The 23,168-nt window shown below is 35.5% G+C and overlaps 1 protein-coding gene across 4 annotated transcripts in view; it reads left to right on the top strand.

Moving 5' to 3' along the window:
* Cntln (centlein) overlaps positions 1 to 23,168 on the top strand; it is a 257,955-nt gene that overhangs the window by 128,382 nt on the left and 106,405 nt on the right. Inside the window, exons 12-13 of one of the 4 annotated variants that reach the window (XM_041651059.1) lie at positions 1,229 to 1,348; positions 5,057 to 5,189. In XM_041651059.1, coding sequence (XP_041506993.1) covers positions 1,229 to 1,348; positions 5,057 to 5,144 — 208 coding nt within the window. In that variant the 3' untranslated portion in view covers positions 5,145 to 5,189. Of the gene's footprint in view, positions 1 to 1,225; positions 1,349 to 5,056; positions 5,190 to 23,168 lie in introns of those variants that run through there. The other 3 variants (XM_041651058.1, XM_041651057.1, XM_041651056.1) reach the window with 3 other exon arrangements.

Genomic DNA, 23,168 nt, shown 5'->3' with positions numbered 1-23,168 from the left:
GGAGACCATAACAAATGAAAACAACAGAATGTGCTAGTTGTAACTATAGATTTTCCTATCATTTACAGATATCAATGGCAGAAGGTGATTATGAGCAATGTATGTCTTTACTATCAATAGACTAGCTTAATAAAAGTCTATAATTCAAAGTAAAACCAGTTAATATTCATATTATTGAAGAACTGCTTTTAAATAAATAAAATACTGGCATTAAAATTTTATAACTCCCAAAGTATTTACATTTTAATGGAAAGACAGTAGAAATATGAAACCTACATGTATAGTCAATTACCTTAAAACTATTTCAACCTAGTCTGCAGTTTGAAGATCTTTACTATCCATCAGTTTCTTAACTTCAGCTTATCTGAATGAATTGGCAGTCTCAGTTCAATTGCTCTGAGCAGGTGTTCAGATCTTGGTTAGTCGTAAGTTGCTCCCTTGTTAACAGTATCAACAGAGGGCAAAGGACTGAATGAGCATAGAAAATCTACTTCCCTCCCACTTTGAGATGGATCCTTTAGGGCACTGTTGATGATACACATTGGTCTGTTCTGTAGAGAAGTAGTTTCTAAATTGGCCAGTACAGCACTTTTAAAAACTAAAAGCGAAGTTTGTTTTATGCACCGAGAATGAAGCTATAAAGGGCATTTGGCCTCAGTTGTAGATAATTGTCACATCTAATCATTTCTGTTAATGAATGGGAAATGTTTCACGTTGCATTTCAGTGAAGCAGTGATGAAGCGGCTTTCCCTAGCTTTAACCTCAGCTCGCCCAGCTTGCAGTGACACCTACAAGAGGGCAATCTGCTTTCTGACATAGTCACTATTAATAACTTGTCTGTGATAAGGCTTCTTTACCACATGCAGATTGGATGTCAGAAAATTCTAGATGAATCAATTTCTCGTGTCTTTTTTTGTAGACTTGTAATCCTACAGTGTATGTTTTATTGCTATTATACTAGAATAAATGAGAGAAATAAACCCTTAGGTTTATTAATATCATATGTCTACTTAAAAGTTTGCTTTTCATGGTAGCAATTTAACTTTAGGAAATTATGATATAGGACTTTAATTTTGACATGCTTAGGTATTAGGAAAGTCATCCAAGAAATAGTAAAATTAAATTAGTAATTGAGATTTGGTCATTGCATAGTTCTGGATTTTAAGGAATGTATAAATAAACTTTATAGCACTTTGAATATGCTGTAAATTTTTCATTTTAAAAGCAGGAGTGAAACTAGAAAAATGAAGCGAGCACATCCTCAACAACTTCGACAAGAAGATTCTGATGCTGTGTGGAACGAACTGGCATATTTCAAAAGAGAAAATCGAGAGTTGATGGTTCAAAAGTAAGTTTCTTTGTAACAATAGAAAACTGGATAAATAATCTGAAAGTTTTCTTGTTACTCACAGTCTTATTACAGAAGTCTATTTTAAAATTTGAAAATGAAATTATCTGAGATTAATAAAAACTATATGTATGTATATATATTCATATATATATAATTATGAAATAACAAGTTGCACATTTGTTAGCACCAACAGAAGCTAAATAATATGATCTAGGGATTGTGTTAATTAATGTGGCTCTCATCTGTAGAGGGTGTCGCTCTTCATTAGCCTGTATTTTAGACACTGCCGTGCTTCATTTTTGGAATGAGGTGGAGAGGGGATAACCTAGCCAGCCATCCTTGTTTGATCTCCTAGATATATACGCAATGCAGAATGCCTGAGCTCTCTTGGTTCCCTGCCCTGTCCTGCTAATCCCAGCTGAGCTCATTATGGTGTAGCCTTGCTGCTACTCTTGGAGCCAGAGCTGTCCAAGCTAATTACTGGAAGCAGCAGAACTGCCTGTTAAGGGTCTGGTGTGGATCTGCTAACATGGTCCTTGGTAGTGACCTGCAAAAGACACGAGGGAATTGCCTTCTTTCTTGCCTTGCGCTACCTGTCCTTTGGGTTTAATGCTGATCCTCCACATAGGTCTTTTAGCTGCCCTAAGTATAAAACTTGATGAAGGATACTCATATTTTAGAAAACATACAGTTTGCTTGCTTGATCTTATAATTCACAGACTATTATATTTAGCTTAGGAAAGAAAGAACATTTTTCTGTTTTGTTTTGAGATAAAAAGAGATATACTAATATAATTAGTCCCTTTTTTACTTTGTTTTTGTTTAGAGTGAATTTTTGACATGTGAATTGTAAAGATTTTTGAAAGTCCAGATATTATTTAGCTTGCTATAATTAGCATTATGTGGCATATTGTAATTAACTGTCATTGATTATTATTAATTGTAAGCTTAAAGCTTCTTTATTTATAATACGTATAAGTGTTGATCCTTTTCTATATAATGCTAAACTTTTGAGGAAATAACCATGTCATGTTTTTAAATATATATTCTTACTTCCCTCCTAAAGTATGCCATTTTCTATTAGAGCTGAATATTAAATGCCAATAACTAAGTCTTTTATCATGAAGTTTATTTTACAGACTATATAAATTTTTGGCTCAAGAATTTCTGATTATTTTAAATAGCTTTATTGAAATATAATTCAAAACCATATATTCTCCCATATTAAATATAATTCAAAGCACATTCAAAGATTTCTATATTATCTATTAATGCAGCTTATTTTAGGACATTTTCATTGCCTCTACAAAAGCCTACACAACCAACCCTCTATCTACTTTTCCAACCCTAGGCAATTACATACTAATCTATTTTCTCTCCTTTTAGATTTGCCTATTCTCAATTTTTCATATAATCTTTGTAGCCACATCTTTCACTAATGTATTCCTAAAGCTCACCCATACTGTAGCATGTACCCATACTACCTTAATTTTGTCTGAAATAAATTAAACAAGAGACCTTCTTTAACTGGCTGTTAGAGCCAACCTACTCAAGAAAATTCAGGTAGATATTAACTACAAGAGAATTATAGTTATAGTATTTTACTCATTAAAGAAATAAAAAAAATGTAAAGAATCAGTTTTAAAATGTTTGGCAACTCAGAAGCCTAATCCTTCACTCTGAGGTGTTACTACACCATGAATAGCTCTCTAGTGGAAGGCTGAGTCATTATTAAACCATCAAAATTTTTCTTGGCTGCTTGTTTAAATTCATGAGTGTAAATAGCCACTTATGATATAGTTATTTTTAGGTAATACTTAAAGCAGTAAAAAGTAATGAAATATTCTTCATAAAGAATGCTGAAGAAGCCAGGCATAGTGGCTCCGGCATATCATCCTAGCACTTGGAAGACAAAGGAAGAGGTTCTCAGCAAGTTGGAGGCCAGCCTTGCCTATGTAGCCAGTACTGGGCCAGCCAAGAATACATAGATAAACTTTATCTCAAACAAAGAAACAAACAAAATTGATCTACTATATGCTATGCACTGCAATGATTTAATGTACATTAGAGTTTTATGCTCTGTATTTTGAAAAACAAGGCCTTTTAACTATTTTTAGTTTTTGTTTTGAATATTTTTCTTTTTGAGTGATTTTAAAAACTGCTACTTGCGTTGCTGACTTGCTTCATTAAAAAAAAAGTCATTAAATAGAATTTGGCTTGAGATTAGGACAAAATTTAATTACTTAGATGTTCCAAAACATATTTCTGGCATTTCATGCTAAGCAATATTCTCAGCAGTGACTATTATAAATCAAAATATCAGTCAACTCTGAAGACTGTGAAGCTGTTCCGTCTTGCAGTATCAAATATCCATCGAGTGTTTATGTAAAACTGTTTGCCATTATGCCATAGGAGTACTGTGGCCACAGACCCTTGTCCAGGCTTCCAGCTTTGACCTGGGTTCCCAGAACCTAAACCAGGCTGTCAGGCTCTCTGAGGCAGATGCCTTTGTCCTCTGAGCATCTCCCCAGCTCCAGACCCGACTGCTGTTGACTTCTTACATGCTTATTTTCTTTGTTCTTATCTTGCTTTTGGAAGGTGGCAGGGATGCTGCAAGGGTGAAGGGCAGATTCGGAGAACTGGGAGATGAGTGGAGTTGTGCTCCATGATGTGAAATATCCAAAGAATCAATAAAGAAATTATATTTTTACATGTAATCTGATTTTTTTATATCATGGCTTTGATGTTATATCTAACCCTTATTTTTGTCACATTATTTATTTGTCATTATTTTTATATAGCATTTTATCCCATATTTTAAAATGTTTTGTTTTATAATTTGGATCCTTGATCCATTTAGAGCTATCCTTTGTGTAAGTTATGTATTATAGGCCAAAGTATGTTTTGCTGAAAACATATGTCCAATTGTACCAGCATCATTTTTCAAAAGGATATTTTTCTCAATAAATAGCCGTTTAGCTGTTAAGTATCAGCTCATACTGTTTCTTTGTACCTAAATATATGACCCTTTTATTCCATTTGTCTCAATACCTAAATTTTACAAAGACTGTACTGTTGTGATAGTTGACACTTCCCACAGTGTGTTAAACTTCAGAATTGTTATGACCCTTCTATGTACTTTGTTCATACTTTTAAGTATGAAAAAAAAAGACTTTGAAAACACAAATTCTGTAGTAAGAAACTCAGGTAGGAACTTTGATTGGAACTAAACTACAGTTCAGAGATATTTGGAGAAGAGTAAAAGCATTAACTATATTAAGTCTACATTTTCCAAAAAGGAACATGTCAATGAATTATTTGGGCTTTTGATTTTATTAGTATTAGATAGTGTAGCTTACATGTTCTGTATGTCACATGTATTTGTTAGCTGCTGTGGTGGTGCCCACTTTTAATCCCACTTGGGAAGCTATTGTTAGGGAGGTGATGAGGCCCAGGCTAGCCTGTGTTCCAGAATGAGACACAGTCACAAACAAACAAACAAAATCCTTGTTAGATATGGAATAAAGCATTTAAGTTTTAGAGCTATCATAAATATTGTTATGATGTTTATTTTGATTTCTGATTATACATTGTTAAGTGTCTAATAGTAAGTTATGTCTTTATGTTAGAGATAAGTCTGCCATAGGATTTATTTTTTACTTGCTTTATCTTAAATATTTACAGCTTTATATTTTGAATTTGCAGGATCTTTGAGAATATGTTTTTGGATTGGATAATTCTTAAGCACTTGAAAAGGTGCCACTTACACAGGCCATATCCCAGTGGTCTGTGATGAGAAAGGCACTGTTTGGATGATTTTTCTCCTATAGATAATGCCTCATTTTTGCCTGCTTTCAATAAAATCTCATTTTGCTTTATTTTTTTCAGAAGCTTGATACTAAGATATCTTGACGTAGATTTGTTTGGATATAGCTTGTTTTGGACTCTCTCAGTCTTTTATTTTTTTTATTTTTTGCTTTTTTTTTTAATTGAGAAAAGGAAGAAAAAAAAACAAGTTTCCACCTCCTCCCAGCCTCCCATTTCCCTCCCTCTCCTCCCACCCTTCTCCCCCTCCTCCCATCCTTCTCCCCCTCCTCCCACTCCTCTCCCCATCCCTCTCCAGTCCAAAGAGCAGTCAGGGTTCCCTGACCTGTGGAAAGTCCTAGGTCCTCCCCCCTCTGTCCATATCTAGGAAGGTGAACATCCAAACTGGCTAGGCTCCCACAAAGCCAGCACATTGCGTAGGATCAAAACCCCGTGCCATTGTCCTTGGCTTCTCATCAGCCCTCATTGTTCGCCATGTTCAGAGAGTCCAGGAAATATGGGACACAATAAAAAGCATGGGTCTCTCAGTCTTTTAAAACACTGGGATAAGTTTGCCAAATTTCAGAGTTTTGAGCCATTATCTCTGTAAATATTTTTTCATTCCGCCATTAGGATTCTAGTGACAAATAGACTTTTGCCCCATTGGTCCCGAGACACTGTTCAATTGGTTTTCACCCTGTTTTGTATCTGTATAGATTAGCTCATTTCTAGTGTTGTTTCTTCACGCCAAAATTTCCCTTTCTCTCCTCTTTCATCTCTTATATTAGATCCAGGCAGTACATTTTGAAATTGCAATTTTTAGGTAAAAGTATCTATTTGGTCATTCTTTATATAATCTATTTATTAACTGAAACTATTTTATTTATTATAGAAATGTTTACCATTGTTCCTTAGAGAATTTTAGTTTTGACTGCTTTAAAATCTTTTTCAGGTTATTCTGACATAAATATTGATGGTTTGAGTGAGAAAAGTCCTTCACAGTGTAGGACATTTGTTGGTTCTCAATTGGTGCCACTGTCTGATTAAGTTTAGGTGCCATGGCCTTGCCAGAAGGAATATGTCACTTGATATTGACTTTCAGATAAAAAAACCAAGTCAATTTCAATTCCAAATTTCAGAAATCTTCTCTCTCTCTCTCTCTCTCTCTCTCTCTCTCTCTCTCTGTCTCTCTCTCTCTCTCTGTCTCTCTCTCTCTCTGTCTCTCTCTGTCTCTCTCTCTCTCGTGTGTGTGTGTGTGTGTGTGTGTGTGTGTGTGTACTCCCAGATACAGAAATGAGTTCTAAAGCTCCTCATGTCTGCTACTTACTGCAGTGTCCCACCATGATGGACTCTTACTCTGGAACAGTAAGCCCAAATAAGCTCTTTTTGAAGTTGCACTGGTCATCTTATTTTATCACAGCAGTGGGAAGGTTACTAATACAGAAGTTCTGTCAGAGAGTGGGCTGCTCCTGTGAAGAACCTGGTCATGCTGTTTTGGAAGAATGAGGAAGACTTTTGGAACTTTGGACTGCAAGAATAATCGCATCCCTGATATATAGCATCATGACATAAGCAAATATGGATCATTTCACCCCTTTTCCTATTTGTATCCCTCTAATTTCCTTTTCTTGCCTCATTTCTCAAGCTAGTTTTTCAAGCACAATGTTGAATAGAAATGGGCACAGTAGTCATCTTTGTCTCATTCCTAAATTAAATGTAATTCTTTCAAGATTTTCTCCATTTAGGATGTTGGTGATTGTGCGTTTCTCATATATAAATTTTATTATGTTGAAATAGATTTCTCTAGCCCTATATTCTCTAGGACTTACATTATTAAAGCATATTATATTTTTTCAAATGATTTTCTTCATCTATTAAGATGATATAAGTGATTTATTTTTGTCTTTAAGTCCATTTATTATTTTCGTTGAACTGTCCCTCCATTTCAGGGCCAATGAAAACTTGGTCATAGTGTATAATCATTTTGTTGTATGTCTGTCTTCTGTTTGCAGTTATTTAATTGAGCATTCTGAGTCTATGTTCATCAGGGATATTGACCTATAGTTTTCTTTTCTATTGTGCCTTTAATTGGTTTTGCTGTTGAATTGCTACTGGCTTCATAGAAGGAATTTGGGAGTATTTCTTCTGGTTTTATTCTTTTGAAACCTTAAGAAGGATTGGATCTGCTCTGCAGAATTCTGATGTGAATACATTGATCCCTGGGCACGTTTTAGTAGACAGTATTTAATTACTATTTGTCTTAGTTACTTTTTTGTTACTGTGTGGAGAACTGTTTTAGAGTTTCTATTCCTTTTTTTTTTTCCTGTGACAAAACACCATGACCAAGAGCATCAATCACTAATTAAGAAAATGTCCTACAACCCAATCCTATGGAGGATTTTCCTTAATTGGGGTTCTCTCCTTTCATATAACTATGCTTTGTGTCAAGTTGACATAAAACTAGGCAATGTATGACCTGTACCAGCCTTTTTCTTTTAGTACCCCTAACCAGATCCCAAATCATGGCACAGAGATTTATTATTAGTTATGTTAGTCTAGCTTAGGGTAGTTTCTGGATAGTTCTTTAAACTTAAATTAACCTGTTTCTCTTTATCTTTTGCCTCAGGGCTTTTTACTTTTTGTTCCTTTTTTAGATTTTACTTTCACTGCTTCTCAAGTCTGGCTGGCTGGTGGCTACCTGGTTTCTTGTCTTGGGCATGTCCCTCTTTTTCTCCCTTGTTTTCTTCTTCCTCTCTTTCTTTTGAGCCTATTTCTCCTCCTATTTATTCTCTCTTTCTACCAGCCCCGCTTGTCCTTTCTCTGCCTAGCAATTGGTTATTTAGCTTTTTATTAGACTAATCAGGTGCCTTAGGCAGGCAAGGTGAAACAAAGGCAACATATGTTTGCATAATTAAACACATCCATACACATCGTTAAACAAATGCAGCATAAACAAATGTAACTCACCTTTGCACAGTTAAAGTAATATTCTGTAGTATAAACAAATGCAATACATCTTTACATAGTTAAAATATCCCACAACATTACGTATTTCCCATAGCCAAGAGGACAACTATATGCTTTTCCTTTGGTTCACCTGGAAGGAGGGGGGAGGACCTAGGACTTACCACAAGGCAGGGAACTCTGACTGCTCTTTGGGCTGGAGAGGGAGGGGGAGAGGAGTGAGGGGAGGGGGAGAAGGTTGGGAGGAGGGGGAGGGAAATGGGAGGCTGGGAGGAGGAGGAAATTTGTTTTTTTTTTTTCTTTTCTCAATAAAAAAAAAGTTAAAAAAAAACAAAGGGGGAAAATATACAAAGAATAAAATCACTATTTAAAGAAAAAAAAATATCCCACAACAATGACCCTTTTACCAAGGCGGTTTGTAAAAGAAAGTATTTACTTGGGGGCTTACAGTTTCAGAGGGTGAGTCCATGGCCATCAGGGTGGTGAGCATGGCAGCAGATAGGCAGGCAGGCATTGGAGAATTAACTGAGAGCTTAAATGTTGAAACAACAACCACAAGACACAGGAAGTAAGAGCCAACTGGAATGCTGTAGGATCCTGAAACTTCAGAGCTCACCCCTAATGATAAACCTCCTCCATTAGGCCAAATCTCCTCCAACAAAGCCACACCTCCTCTTCCTTCCCAGATAATTCCACCAATTGGGGACCACATATTCAAATAGATAAGCCTATAGGCATCATTCTCAGCCAAATAACCACACTTTTTAATCACCTCTTTTTTATTTGGTTTGATTAGTTTCTGACTTCTTCCTAGTTTAATTTTATAATTTGGATGAATCTATAAATTCTTTCATTTCTTTTTTGTTTTTCAGCTTAATGGAGTCTGGGTTTTAAAAATATTCCCTTAAATATTCTGGATTTTTTTTTTGGTGTTTCCGTATTCATTTCTGGTTCTATTAGTTTGGGTTTTTGCTTACTTGAAGTTGGTGTGTTGGGAAAATATTTTTTACTCTTGTTTATTTTCTCAAAGAACCAGCTGTTAGATTTGTTGGTTCTTTGTATTCCTTCCTTTATTCCTTCTTTCCTTTCTATTTCATTGGATTTCTTTATTTTTTTATTTCTTGCCTTTTCCTGGGTTTGGATTTGGTTTGTTCCAAAGTTTTGAGTTGCATTGTTATGAAGTCAGTTATTTGTGCTCTTTCTGACTTTTTAATGAAGAAACTTTGAGCTATAAATTTCCCTAAGAGGACAGCTTTTAGTATGTCCTTTTAGTTTTGTGTTTCCAATTTTATATAGTTCTAGAAAATTTTTTATTTTTTTCTTGGTTTCTTCTTTGATCCATTCACCATTCAGCAATGAGTTGTTTAATCTCCATAAGTTTGTGTTTTATTATAAATTTGTTGGCTATCAATTTTGTTTTATAGTATTGTGGCCAGATAAGATACAAACAGTGATTTCAGATTTTCTGAATTTGTAAAGATTTGTTTTATGTCCTAGAATGTCATGTGTTTCAGGAAAGCTCTCATGTGCTGCTGAGCCGAATGTGCTCTTTGGTTTTTGGTTGAGATGCTCTGTAGATATTTGTTAAGTCACTTTGAGATATGATTACTAATCATGATGTTTCTCTATTTATTACCTATTAATAGATATGTAATTTGTGTTTAGCTGTGTCTTTAAATCTAGTGATAGTTTTGTTTGTTTGTTTCCTTTTCATGAAGTTGGATACTCCAGAGTTTGGTGCATATCTATTGGTTAACTGATGGTCTCCCTCCTTATCACCTCTGGTTAGTATTATTGTTGATGTCTATTTTGTCATATATTAGGATACCATCACCTGCTTACTTCCTGGTCCCATTTGATATTAGTACTTTTGTATCTCCTTTTACTCTAAGATGCTGTCTTATCTTTAAAGCAAAAGTAGATGAATTTTGTTTCTTGACCATTTATTCAGTCTATGTCTTTTGATTGGAGAATTGAGGCCATTGATATTAAAATGTATGTGTTAATGTTCATCGTGTTGTTGATTTTTGGTGTTGTGTTCTCAGTGGTACTTCATATCTTAGTAATTATGGTTTCATATTACTTTCCACAGTCTCTTTTCTGTGCTCACGCCTCTTTTTAGACTGAATTATTACTTTCTCTATTTTCTTTAGATTTGTTGTTTGGATATAAAGTTTTTAAATCTGTTTCTTTATGGATCATTTCTTTCATCCTTAATTTTTGGTGGATTGATTTGCTGGATATGTTGCTGGACTTGAAATGTATTGCTCTAGGCTCTTCTGACTTTCAAAGTTCTCATTGAGAAATCAATTATTATTATGGGTTTTCCTTTATATGTAACTTGTTTTTTGTTTTGTCATCGTTTGTTTTCTCTTCTATCCTTCAATAAACTTCCTGTTTTATAAATACTTAGTACTTTAAGTTTGATATGCTTTAGGTATTTTCTTTTCTGATCTTGTCTATTTAGTGTTTTGTGTGCTTCTTGTACTTTATGGATGTGTCTGTTCTTACTTTGGGCAAGTTTTCTTCTATGATCTTTTGAAGACTCCCATGTCATTGACTGGGGAGTCTTCTCCCTCATTTCTGTATATAATCTGAAGGATTTGTTTGTTTTGTTTTTAGAGTATCCCACATTTCCTCTATGTTGCTTTTCTGTGTTTTTTTTTTTTCAAATATCTCTTGCTCATTTGGTCTAAATCCGCTACTTTCTCTTCAAGTATTGATATTCTATCTCCTACTGGAGTCCTTCCACATGTAAACCCTTTTTTTTTAATTATTAACCTTATTTTTCTAGTTGAATTTTTCAGGTTTCAATTCTATCTTTTTTCAGCTTTATTCAACCGACTACCATTTCTTTCCATCTATTAAAATAAACTTTTAAATACTTCCATGTTAGGAATGGAGAGAGTGCTCCACAGTTAAGAGTGCATACAGTTCTTGCAGAAGACCTGAGTTCAGTTCCAGTCACCTGCCTATAACTCCATCTAGGGGGCATGTGACACTCTCTTCTGACCTCCATGGGCATTTGTATTCATGGGCCCTATGATACACATAATTAGAAACAAAACCGTTAAATACACACACACCTTATTCCTTATCTATTTTTTTTTCTGCCAGTACTTCCAGGTGACTTGTAAAGTATAATTCAGGAGACATGGAGTGTATCTCAGTGGTAGAGCACATTTGAAGCCCTAGTCCTGAAATTGTTGGGTTATTTAAGTACTGACTTACAGAGTTTGCCTCCAACATGGAGTGTTTCATCTCACTTTGAAGGAAATAGCTATCAACAGGTGTCAGGGCAGCCCGCGGACAATGTTGGGGTCCTGCTGTATCATATCACTCTTTCTGTCTTATTCCCTTGAGACAGGTTTTTCTCAGAACCTGGAGCTAGCCTGGCATCCAGAAAACCCCAAGAATCATTCTTTATCCACTCTTCTGAGCACCAGGGTTCCAGGCATGGGAGGCCACACACATGGGAAGTCTCATGCTTACACAGCAAGTGCTATTACCAAGTAATCTCTCTCTCCAACCCTTAGTTCATTTTATAGCACACAATTAGGCACTATTCATTGCATTCACAGGGTTTAATTCCAAAGCATCCTGGCTTTGAATTTATGACTATCATGCCTTTTATAAAAATATGGGCTTATAGGAATGTGCCACCACTTCTGGCTTTAGTAATTCTGTATTTTGTTATTTTAAGCACTACTGAGCTGATTTCAAACTATTTGTTGTAGCATATTCATTGCTAATAGTAATTATCAATTATTTAAAATAATTATTAATTCCATAAAATGATATATTATCAGATGGGATAATATTATTTATATATATATATGTATATTCCTGCTTTTTCATAAAATAAATATAAATTAAACATGGTATGATAATTTTTAAAAATCTCATTAACTCTTAATTGGTTTTATATTTTTAACATTTCTATTTATATAATATAATTTCATTTTTATCTGCACGTAAATCTAATAATTCCCATTCTTGTTATAGACACTAAAGAGATTTGTATGTCAACAAATATATAGGAGTTTTGATAAGTAAGAATGGTTTGAAATAATCAAATAGCTGATGACTGCATGCTTAATGATACCAGGAAATTCAGTTAAATAGTTGTACTTTTATAAGTTGGATGACTTGTCTCACATCAAATCCAAAAGTCAACTCTTAATTTAATGCAAGTGTCAGTGTGGGCTTAGCAATCAAATGTTTAGATGGTCAGCATTAGGTTAGATTAGAAAAGATTAGGGACAATAAATAAGCATTTAGAGAAACATGTAGGAGAGTATTTGTGACCTTTTGGAAGTGAAGATTTTTATATTGAGCATTTAATATGAACTAAAACTTGTTAAGGTGAACTGTAATGAACTTCTATTCACTGGAAGATACCATTAAATGAATTTTAAAAAGTACCATAAAATGCGAAATGGTATTCCTAGTGTATATATCTAGAAAAGAATTAATATCCATAATTTAATTACTATGAATGAATTAAAAAGCCACAATCAATTCTGTATAAAAGAGAAAAATACTTATCTAGGTTTCAAGAAAGAGGGCATCAAGATTTCAAATGTATATGTGAATATCAATTTGATTTTTTCCAACTACTTCTGTGGGAAGCTTGCAGCCTTGTAGATCTTTCCTGTGGAAAGTGCAGTAACACTCCAGTTCTTCATCTACACCTCACAAATTTTGAAATGCCATATTTTAATTGTTTATAAGTTCAAAGTATTTTCTAACTCCTCTTGTAATTTTCTCTGAAATGACTATTTATGTTTGAAAGAAAAAATGCTTTATCATACTTATTTAAAGTATAATAGGGAAGAATTGATTTAACACAATTGCTATAGATATACCTGAGATTTTACTGTGGAAAAGAAAGATTGGTTATAGCTGCATTTGGAGGCTGGGAACTTGAGAATTAGCACCTAAGAGCAGAGTGGGATCACTTGGGGGGAGAATACTAAGAGCAAACATCACAGATAAGGGAGAGTAGCTAAGCTGACATAGTAGGATTCTGGCTAAATACAGTTCCAGATGGTGAGACATCACTTTGAGAACAGTGGAGGATGAATGAGCAAGGGAGGGTGATAAGATGCTTGGGGCAGAAGGGTTCCTGCCAGACTGACTCAGCAGCGGTGTAAATCTAATACCAGATTTATGAAATACACAATGAGTCTATGAGAAAATTCAGGAGGCTGTCTGAAGTCCAGTCAAGCAGATAATCTTTATCAGATGTATGTTCTTTAAGTTCACTTGAGGATTTTCCAAACAACCCTCTGATATTACTTTCCCACTTAATTGTGCTGAGGTCATAGAAAAGGATTTGCTTTATTTTCATATTTCGAAGGCTGACAAGTATGTGAAAATGTGTTGAACAACTCAGCACATGATTTGTGAGTATAGGTATTAACAGGAGTTTGTGTTCATGTGTATCTAGGCACACATCTATGGAAGAGTGTGAATGAACATGTGTGCACCTGTATGTGTACACATGTATGTGAAGGTTAAAGGTCAACTTCAGTATCCTTCCTCAGGAGCCAGCTCCCCCTCTGCTCTCATTTTCCTTCTTTCTTTCTTTCTTTCTTTCTTTCTTTCTTTCTTTCTTTCAAGAAAAAATACTTAATTGGGCTTATAGTTCCAAAGACTTCGAGTCTGTGATGGCTGAGCAAAGTGATGGCAGCAAGAACAGCTAAGAGTTCATATCTCAAACCACAAATGGGAGGCAGATGGCACACTAAAATGGAATAAATCTTTTGAAACCTTAATCCTGCTCCCAGTGACACACCTCTCTAATGCTTTCCAAGCAGCTCTACCAACTAAGGACAAGTATTCAAATATATTAGCTGATGGTGGCCATTCTCTTTCAGAGCTTCACAGGCCATTTCATCCTGTTAGGCTCTAGTATCATGGAAATCAGTATGATTTTGTTTAGGTTCCTTGGCTACTTTGTCTTTGTTATTCTTGCTACTAAAACTCCTCCACTCTCACATTGGGGCCTACATCTCCTTTTTATGTCTAGTGTTGTTTTGTTTTATAAATTAGGTCCTTTTCCAATACTTGACATATAAATTTCCAAATCATTCTGATTTTCTTCAAATAGCTTTGAATATGTTTTGCTTGTTAACCTTGAAAATTGGATGGGTTACTGTATTAGTAGTAGTTTTCCTTATTCCTTATTGGCCTGCCTCTTTTTCTATTGGGGTGTACTCATGTTGTTTAAAAAGAAAAAAAAAGAAAAAAAAGGGGGTTTATATTATTTAAATACAAACAATATATTCCTAATACATTGTTTCTCCAAAGGCAATAATCAGGATAAAATTAGTTGGCTTAGGCCATTTTCACTTATGATTAAAGAACAAAAACATGGTTCAATTAAATTGACAAGTAATGTTTGCCTGTGCTGGATTCCTCCTATTTTTTCACGTCACACCTCTGGCAGTGAGATGAGCCGACAGTAGAGGACAGTTATGCTCCTACCACTCAGGTCCAGGTTTAATTATTAGACATGCAACAGAAACCCCAGGCTATCTACTTGTCGTAGGTTCACATCTGAGTTTGCTGTATATCACTTTTGCTGCATGAATAAGGAAATGAACATAGATTGTGCATAGGTAGGCCAGCCACTAGATGCTACCAACAGTAAAACAAAGTGAACTTTGTTTCTATATTTAAGTGCAGATGAGCTATTTTTCTTTTATATTTATCTATTTTATATCCTGACTCTAGTTTCCCCTCCCTTTTCTTCTCCCAGTCTGTCCCCCCAGATCTCCTCTGCCCCCGACCATTCACTCATCTTCTGTTTCTATTTAGAAAATTGGCAGGCCTCCCATGATATTAACAAAACATGGCATATCAAGTTGCAGTATGACTAGCCACATCCCCTTTTATTAAGGTTATGCAAGGAAACCCATTACGAGGAGTAGGGTCCCAAAATCCTGCAAAAGACTTAGAGGCAGCCTGTGCTCCCACTGTTAGGAGTCCCACAGGAAGTCCAAGCTACACAACTGTCACATATATGCAGAAGGCCTAGGTCAGTCCCATGCAGGCTCCCTGGTTGTTGGTTTCAGTCTCTGTGAGATCCTATGAGCCCAGGTTAGTTGATTCTATGGATTTTCTCATGATGTCCTTGACCCCTCTAACTCCTACAATCCTTCCTTTCCCTCTTCACCATGATTTTTTTATCTCAGTCTAATGTTTGACTCTAGGCCTCTGCATCTGTTTCCATCAGTTGCTGAATGAAGCCTCTCTGATAACAATCGGGCTAGTCATCATCCTGTGAGTATAGCCAGTTCAGGCTATGTATCCCCTATTGTTAGGAGTTTTAGCTGGGATCATCCTTGTAGATTCCTGAGAGTTTTCCTATACCAGGTTTCTACCCAACCCCAAAATGACCCCTTTCTGGTCATCTATTTCAATATTCTTCTCCTGCAGCTCCAACCCCCTACTTGATCCCTTATATTTGCATCCCCACCAGCGTGCAGTCCACCCACAAAATCCATGTGTCCCCTTGAGCAGTTTTTGTTACCTCACCTCACTTCACTGTGGCTGTGGACCTTTACTTAACAGATAATATCCATGAATAAGTAAGTATATACCATGTTTGACATTCTGGGTCTGGGTTTGTCTCACCTAGGATGAATTTTTCTTGTTCCATCCATTTACCTCAATATTTCATGATGTCATTGTTTATAACAGCTGATTAATACTCCATTGTCTAAATGTACAGTGTTTTCTTTATACATTCTTTGGCTCAGTGTTGACAGAGGTTTCTGTCCCACCCAGTTCTTCAGTTGTTCAGCGCCAAGGGAATCACACAGAGGTCTACATTAGTTATAAACTGATTGGCCTAGTTTCTCAGGCTTCTTATTTACTAACTCTTACATCTTAATTTAGCCCATTTCCATTAATCTGTGCATCAGATTAATCTGTGGCCTACCAGAAAAGTTTCAGCAATTCTGTCTCAGGCAGTGGTGGCTCCATGGCTCCTCTCTAACTCAGCCTTCCTCCTCCCATGATATAGGCCAAGTCAGTTTCTTTATTCATTAACCAATAAAAGCAATACATAGACAGAAGGACCTTCTATACCATTCCCCCTTTTCTGTTGAAATAAAAAGGAAGGCTTTAACTTTAACATAGTAAAATTACATATAACAAAACAGTTATCAAGCAAGAATTACAGTTACAATATTTATATCAACTTTATCTTTTCTCATAACTAAGGAAAAGTATATATCTATTCTTCAACTCCATTGAAGACTCCAGAAGGATATAATATTAATTAAATAAACAGGAAATGCATTGCAAGCAACTTCCAAAATTCTAGAATTACCAGAGACATCTTACTACCTGGACAGTCACCCAAAGTTCTTCCATACCGTTGGAGCATCCATCTTCAGCCGGCAGGCTCAGAGTATCCACCAGACTTTTCCATGAAGCAGGAAATTTCAAAGACATTTCTGCCTATACTGGCAGTTTGTCATTCACATTTTTCTCTGTCCTGTAGAATGTCTAGCAGACTCTTTTCATGAAGCAGGAATCCCGGAGGATCGTCTCGCCTTTAGGCAAGTTTATTAGTCATTTTTCTGCAAATCCTGCATGTCCAGTTTCAAGCAGTCTAGGAAAGAGCAGTTTCTTGCCAATGGTCAAGCAACTCCAGAAGGAGTCTCTTCAATGCCCATCACCCTCTTGAAGTAGCTTGGTGCTGCCAGGAGCAGACATGCCTCATTGTCATGAAAAGTCTTAAGTTTTTAAACATTTTAAATGCCATATTCATAAGGTCTATGAAAGATTTAAAGAATACCTATCTAACTGAAAAATATCTCTATACATCTAGAAAAATCTAACTAATATGACTACAAGCTTGACTATTATAGATGGTTATCTATTAACTTATATTTCTTAATTATACATTACATTTTAAAAATAAACTACACAATCACAATACCTTAATCAAGAGCCGAAATATACATATAACAAGATTGACCTTAAATTTGTATCAATAATCCAAGAGCTATCTATACCAATGCATATCTTTATAGTATATCCCCCTTTAAATGTAAATAAGCATTTACAAACAATATTTGGGAATATGGATGTAGTTTTGTCCAAACTTCTTCCTGATGTTTACTGGGCAAAGTAATTTTGGGGGGGTGTTTATGGTGACCTCTCAGGGGATTGTGGTCTATCAAACCATATTGACCATGAATGAATCCACAGGTTCTTATCATCTGTGGAAACAAAAGAAGAACCTCTTTTCTAAAGCAACATATCCTTAGACCAAAATTCTGAAGTCAAGATACTTTTATGATATGAATGCTTGTTTAACTTAGCAGCCCATACAATGAAATATCTTTCTGTACTTAGCTCCTTCAGAGTCAAAAAATTCAAAGAAAACACAATAATATACATAATCCAGACTCTCTACATATAGTCCATCTTTACATGGTTTATTTTTCTTACTCCTTTTAATCTATGACTGTCTGTACTCTGTTTCTTTAAAGACTTTTTTTTTAAAAAAAAGATTTACTTCCTTTACTACTCTCTATACTCTTTTTTCTTCTCTCTCCCAAGCCTATATACATTTATCTAGCACTGTGACCCATCTAGAAGTCTTTTATGTCTGAATCTGTTTTTATTGTGTATCTGTAAGTCTTCTCTGACCACGATGGGTCCTTAAAATGCTAAGTATTACTTAAAAGCTTTAGCTGCATCATTGCTAGGGGCAATACAGTTTTGCCTGCTTGCTCTGCCCAGTTCAGCATGGCAGAGCCACTCACTGCCTCTGAGAGCTAGGCACATCGCCACTTCCAGGCACACAGCTGGTCGAAGTTGCTGCAGTATGCTGCTCACAAACCCCATCCAAATATTTGGTCTCCTAGAATTGCCAGAGGTCGTGCTGGCAGCATGGCCCAGAAAGCCGGCATTTTAAAATGGAGTGGCTTTTTTCCTTCTAGCAATGAATCAGGAAAATCTCTCTTAAAGGAGCTGCAGCACACCACCAGCAAAATGCTGGCTACCAAGAAGCCATGGTTAACTCTGGTGTTTTTTTTTTTTTGTTTTTTGTTTTTTTTTTTTTTGTGTGTGTGTGTGTCTAAAATTACTTTTTAAGCTTTCTCAGGTTTTAAGTGGATTTTAGTTAGCCACATTGGCGCCAGTTTGTTGGAGAAGAGGCTGCTTATTTGTTCCTGGCTGCTCAGCCCCAAAATAATCACACAGAGGTCTACATTCATTACAAACTGATTGGCCCATTAACTCAGGTTTCTTATTAACTAATTTTTATAACTTACATTAGCCAATAATTCTTGTCTATGTTAGCCATGTGGCTTGGTGCTTTTTTTTGGCGAGGCAGTCACATATTGCTTTCTCTGTGGCTGGGTCACAACGGCAGAATGTGCTTCTCTCTTCCTAGCATTCTTGTTGCCCTGCCTCTACTTCCTGCCTGGCTACTGGTCAATCAGCATTTTATTAAAAATAATACAAGCGACAGGATAAAAGACTATTGTCCCACAGCAGTTCAGGAATGTCTAGGATGTTTTCAAGTTCTGACTATTATGAATAAAGCTGCTATGAACATAGTTGAACAAATGTCCTTGAGATAGGATGCAGTGTCCTTTTGATATGTACCCAACAATGGTGTAGCTGGGTCTTGAGGTAGATTGATTCTCAATTTTCTGAGAAAACATCTTATTGATTTCCAAAGAGGATCTATAAATTTGCACTCCCACCAGTAATAGAAGAGTCTTCCTCTTGCTCCACATCTCCAGCATTAGCTGTTACTTGTGGTAACCATTCTGACAGGTGTAAAATGGAATCTCAGAATATTTTTGATTTGCATTTCCCTGATGGCTAAGGATGTTGAACATTTCTTTAAATGTTTCTCACAATTTGAGATTCTTATGTTGGGAATTCTCTGTTTAGATATGTACCCCACTATTAATTAGATTTTTTTCCTGTCTGGTTTCTTGAGTTCATTATGTATTTTGGAACTCAGCCTTCTGTCAGGTGTGGCGTTGGTGAAGATATTATCCCATCTGTACACTCCTGTTTTGTCCTATTGACAGTGTCATTTGCCTTGTAGAAGCATTTCAGTTTCATGAGGTTCCATTTATTAATTGTTAATCATAGTTTCTGTGCTATCAGTGTTCTTTTTAGGAAGTAGTCTCCTGTGCCCAGTGTTCAAGGCTAGTTCATGTTTTCTCTTCCAATCAAGTTCAGTGTATATGGATTTAGGTTGAGGTCTTTGATTTTCTTGGACTTGACTTTTGTACAGGGTGATATATATGGATCATTTACATTCTTCTACATACAGACATACAGTTATAAAAGCACCATCTGTTAAAGATTCCCTCCTTTTTCATTATTCAATTTTAACTTCTTTGTCAAAAAACAAGTGTTCATAAGTATGTGATTCATGTCTGGGTCTTTAGTTTGATTCCATTGATCCATATGTCTATTTTTATGCCAATTCCATGCTTTTTAAAAATTTCCTTAGCTCTGTATTAGAGCTTGAATTTAGGGATGTTGATACCTCTAGAGGTTCTTCTATTGTACAGGGCTGTTTTAGCTATTCTGCATTTTTTGATTTTTCCATCTGAAATTGAGTATCGTTTTTTCAGAGTCTATAAAGAATTGTGTTTGGATTTTAATGGGGATTACACTTAATCTGTAGATTGCTTTTGGCCATTTTACTGTTAATCCTGCCTATTCAAGAGCGTGGGAGATCTATTTTCTGATATCTTCTCCAATTTCTTTCTTCAAAGGCTTGAAGTTTTTGTCATAAGGGTCTTTCACTTGCTTGGTTAGTTATACCAAGATATTGTATATTAGCTGTGGCTATTTAGAAAGATGTTGTTTTCATGATTTCTTTTTCTGCCCATTTATAGAGTGTATGTAGGAGGGCTACTGATTTTTTTTTTTTATTTTTCTTGTTTGCGGCCACTTTGCTGAGGGTGTTTATTAGCTGTAGGAGTTCCCCGGTAGAATTTTTGGGGTCACTTATGTATACTTTAATATCATCTGTAAATAATGATACTTTGACTTCTTTTTTTCCAATTTGTATCCTCCTTGATCTCCTTTATTTGATTTATTGTTCTAGCTATAAATTCAAGTACCATATTGAATAGATATGGAGAGAGTGGACAGACTGTCTTATTTCTGATTTTAGTGGGATTGCTTTGAGTTTCTTTCCATTTAATTTGATGTTGGCAACTGGCTTCTGTATATTGTTCTTATTATGTTTAGGTATGTTCCTTGTATCCCTATCTCTCTAAGATTTTTGTCATAAAGGATATTGGATTTTATCAAAGACTTTTCAACATACAATGAGATAATCACGTTTTTTTTTTTTTTTGCTTCAGTATGTTTACATTGTGGATTTCGCGACAGATTTCCATATTTTGACCCATCCCTGCCTTTCTGGTATGAAGTCCACTTGATCACGGTGGATGGTCTTTTTGATGTGTTCTTTGATTTGGTTTGCCAGTATGTTATTGAATGCTTTTGAATCTATGTTCATGAGGGTCTGTACTCTCTTTCTTTGCTGTGTCTTTGTATGGTTTGGGTATCAGGATAACTATAGCCTTATATAAATAACTTGGCAGTGTTCACTCTGTTTCTATTTTTTTGGGATAATTTGAAGAGTATTGGTTTTAGCTCTTCTTTGAAGATCTTGTAAAATTCTGTGCTAAAACCATCTGGCCCTGGGCTTTTTTTTTTTATTTCCTTAGGGGTTATAGGTATATTTGAATTGTTTATCTGATCTTGATTAATTTTGATAATTGGTATTTAACAGGAAATTTGTCTATTTCCTTTAGATTTTTCAATTTTGTGTAGTATTGGTTTTTGAAGTATGACCTCATGATTCTTTGGTTTTCCTCAATGTCTGTGTTCTGTCTCCTTTTATTTCTGATTTTGTTAACTTGGATATGCTATCTCTGTCTTGGTTAATTTGGATGAAGTTTTGACTATCTTGTTGATTTTCTCAAAGAAGTGACTTTTTGTTTCATTGGTTCTTTGTATTATTCTCTTTGTTTTTATTTTACTGATTTCAGCCCTCAGTTTGATCATCTTCTTATGTCTACTCCTCTTGGGTGTGTTTACTTTTTTGTTCTAGAGCTTTCAGGTGTACTGTTAAGTCTATAGTATGAGATCTCTCCAATTCCTTATGCAGGTACTTAGTGCTGTGAATGCTGTGAATGTTCCTCTTAGCACCACTTTCATTATGTCCCATAAAGTTGGGTATGTTGTGCATTTGCTTTCATTGACTCTAGGGAGTCTTTAACTTTTTTCTTTACTTCTTCCTTGACTCAGTGGTATTCAGTAGAGAGTTATTTAGTTTCCATGCATTTCCAGACTTTCTGTTGTTTCTCTTTTTATTGAAATCCAGCTTTAATCTGTGGTGATCTATAAGATACAGTGGTGTCTTAGTTAGGGTTTTTATTTCTGTGAAGAGCTACCATGACCATGGCAGCTCTTCTAACAGAAAACATTTAATTGTGGCAGCAACTTCCAATTTCAGAGGTTCAGTCCATTGTCATTGTGGTGAGAAACATGACACCATGCAGGCAGATACAGTACTGGAGGAGTAATTGAGAGTCCTAAACCTTTCAGGCAACAGGAAGTAAACTAACAGACTGGGCAGTATCCTGAGCACAGCAAACTTCAAAGCCTACCCCCACAGTTACACACTTCCTCTAACAAGGCCATACCTACTCCAACAAAGTCATACTTCCTAATAGTGCCACTCCCTATAAGGGTCAATTACATTCAAACTACCACAAAGGGAGGTATTTCAATTTTCTTCTATCTATTTAGACTTGCTTTCTGACCAAGTATGTGGTCAATTTTGGAGAATAATTCCAAAAGGTGCTGAGAAGAAAGTGTGTTCATTTGTGTTGGAGTGAAATGTTCTATAGATATCTGTTAGGACCATCTGAGTCATAACTTCTGTTAGCTCCACTATTTCTGTTTAGTTTTTGTCTAGATGATCAGTCTTTTGGTAGAGTGGGATAGTGAAGTCTCCATTATCAGTATATGAACATCAATGTGTGATTTAAAGTTTAGTAGTGTTTCTTTTACGAACATTGTGCCCTTGTGTTTGGATCATATATATTGATAATTGAGATATAATGCTGGTAGGTTTCCCTTTTATTAGTATGAAATATCCTTCCCTGTCTCTTGATTAATTTTGGTTAGAAGTCTATTTTGTTAGATATTAGAATAGCTAGTCCATCTTACTTCTTATTTCTAATTCTTTACTCTGTCTGGTAATGTCTGTCTTTGATGTTGAAGTATGTTTCTTGTATTCAGCAGATGGATTGATCTTGTTTTTGGATCCATTCTGTTAGTCTTTGTCTTTTTATTGGGGAATTGAGTCCTTTGATACTGAGAGATATCAATTACCAAAGATTGTTAACTCTTGTTATTTTGTTGTAGTTGTTAATTGTGGTAGTGTGTGCATGTCAGGGTGTTTTCCTTCTTTTGGTTATGCTGGTATAAGATTATTTATTGCCTGTGTTTTGTGGATGTAATTAACTTCCTTGGATTGGAGGGGTTTTTGTTATATTCTGTAGGAGTGGATTTTTGATAGATATTTTTTAATTTTGACTTTATCTTGAATATCGTGTTTTCTACATATACAGTGAATGAAAATATTGCTGTGTTCAGTAGTCTGGGCTGGCATCTGTGGTCTCTTACAGTCTGTAGCACATCTGTGCAGGCCCCTCTGGCTTTTAGAGTCTCCACTGAGAAATTGGCTGTAATTCTAATAGGTCTGCCTTCACATGTTGTTTGGCCATTTTCTCTTACAGATTTTAATAATCTTTTTTTTGTATGTTTAGTATTTTGACTATTATGTAGTGAAGGCTCTTTCCTTTCTGGTCTAATCTATTTGGTGTTTTGTAAGCTTCTTGTACCTTCTTTAGGTTAGGAAATTTTTCTTCTATAATTTTAAAAAAATATTTTTTGTGCCTTTGAGTTGGGAATCTTTTCTTTCTTCTATTCCTAATATTTTTTGGTTTGGTCTTTTCATAGTGTC

This window comes from Microtus oregoni, unplaced genomic scaffold (assembly GCF_018167655.1).
Source record: "Microtus oregoni isolate MIOR12 unplaced genomic scaffold, Mior012 000005F_ref0000423, whole genome shotgun sequence".
Classification (NCBI taxonomy): Eukaryota; Metazoa; Chordata; class Mammalia; order Rodentia; family Cricetidae; genus Microtus; species Microtus oregoni.
This window is presented reverse-complemented; position numbering and strand designations above follow the sequence as displayed.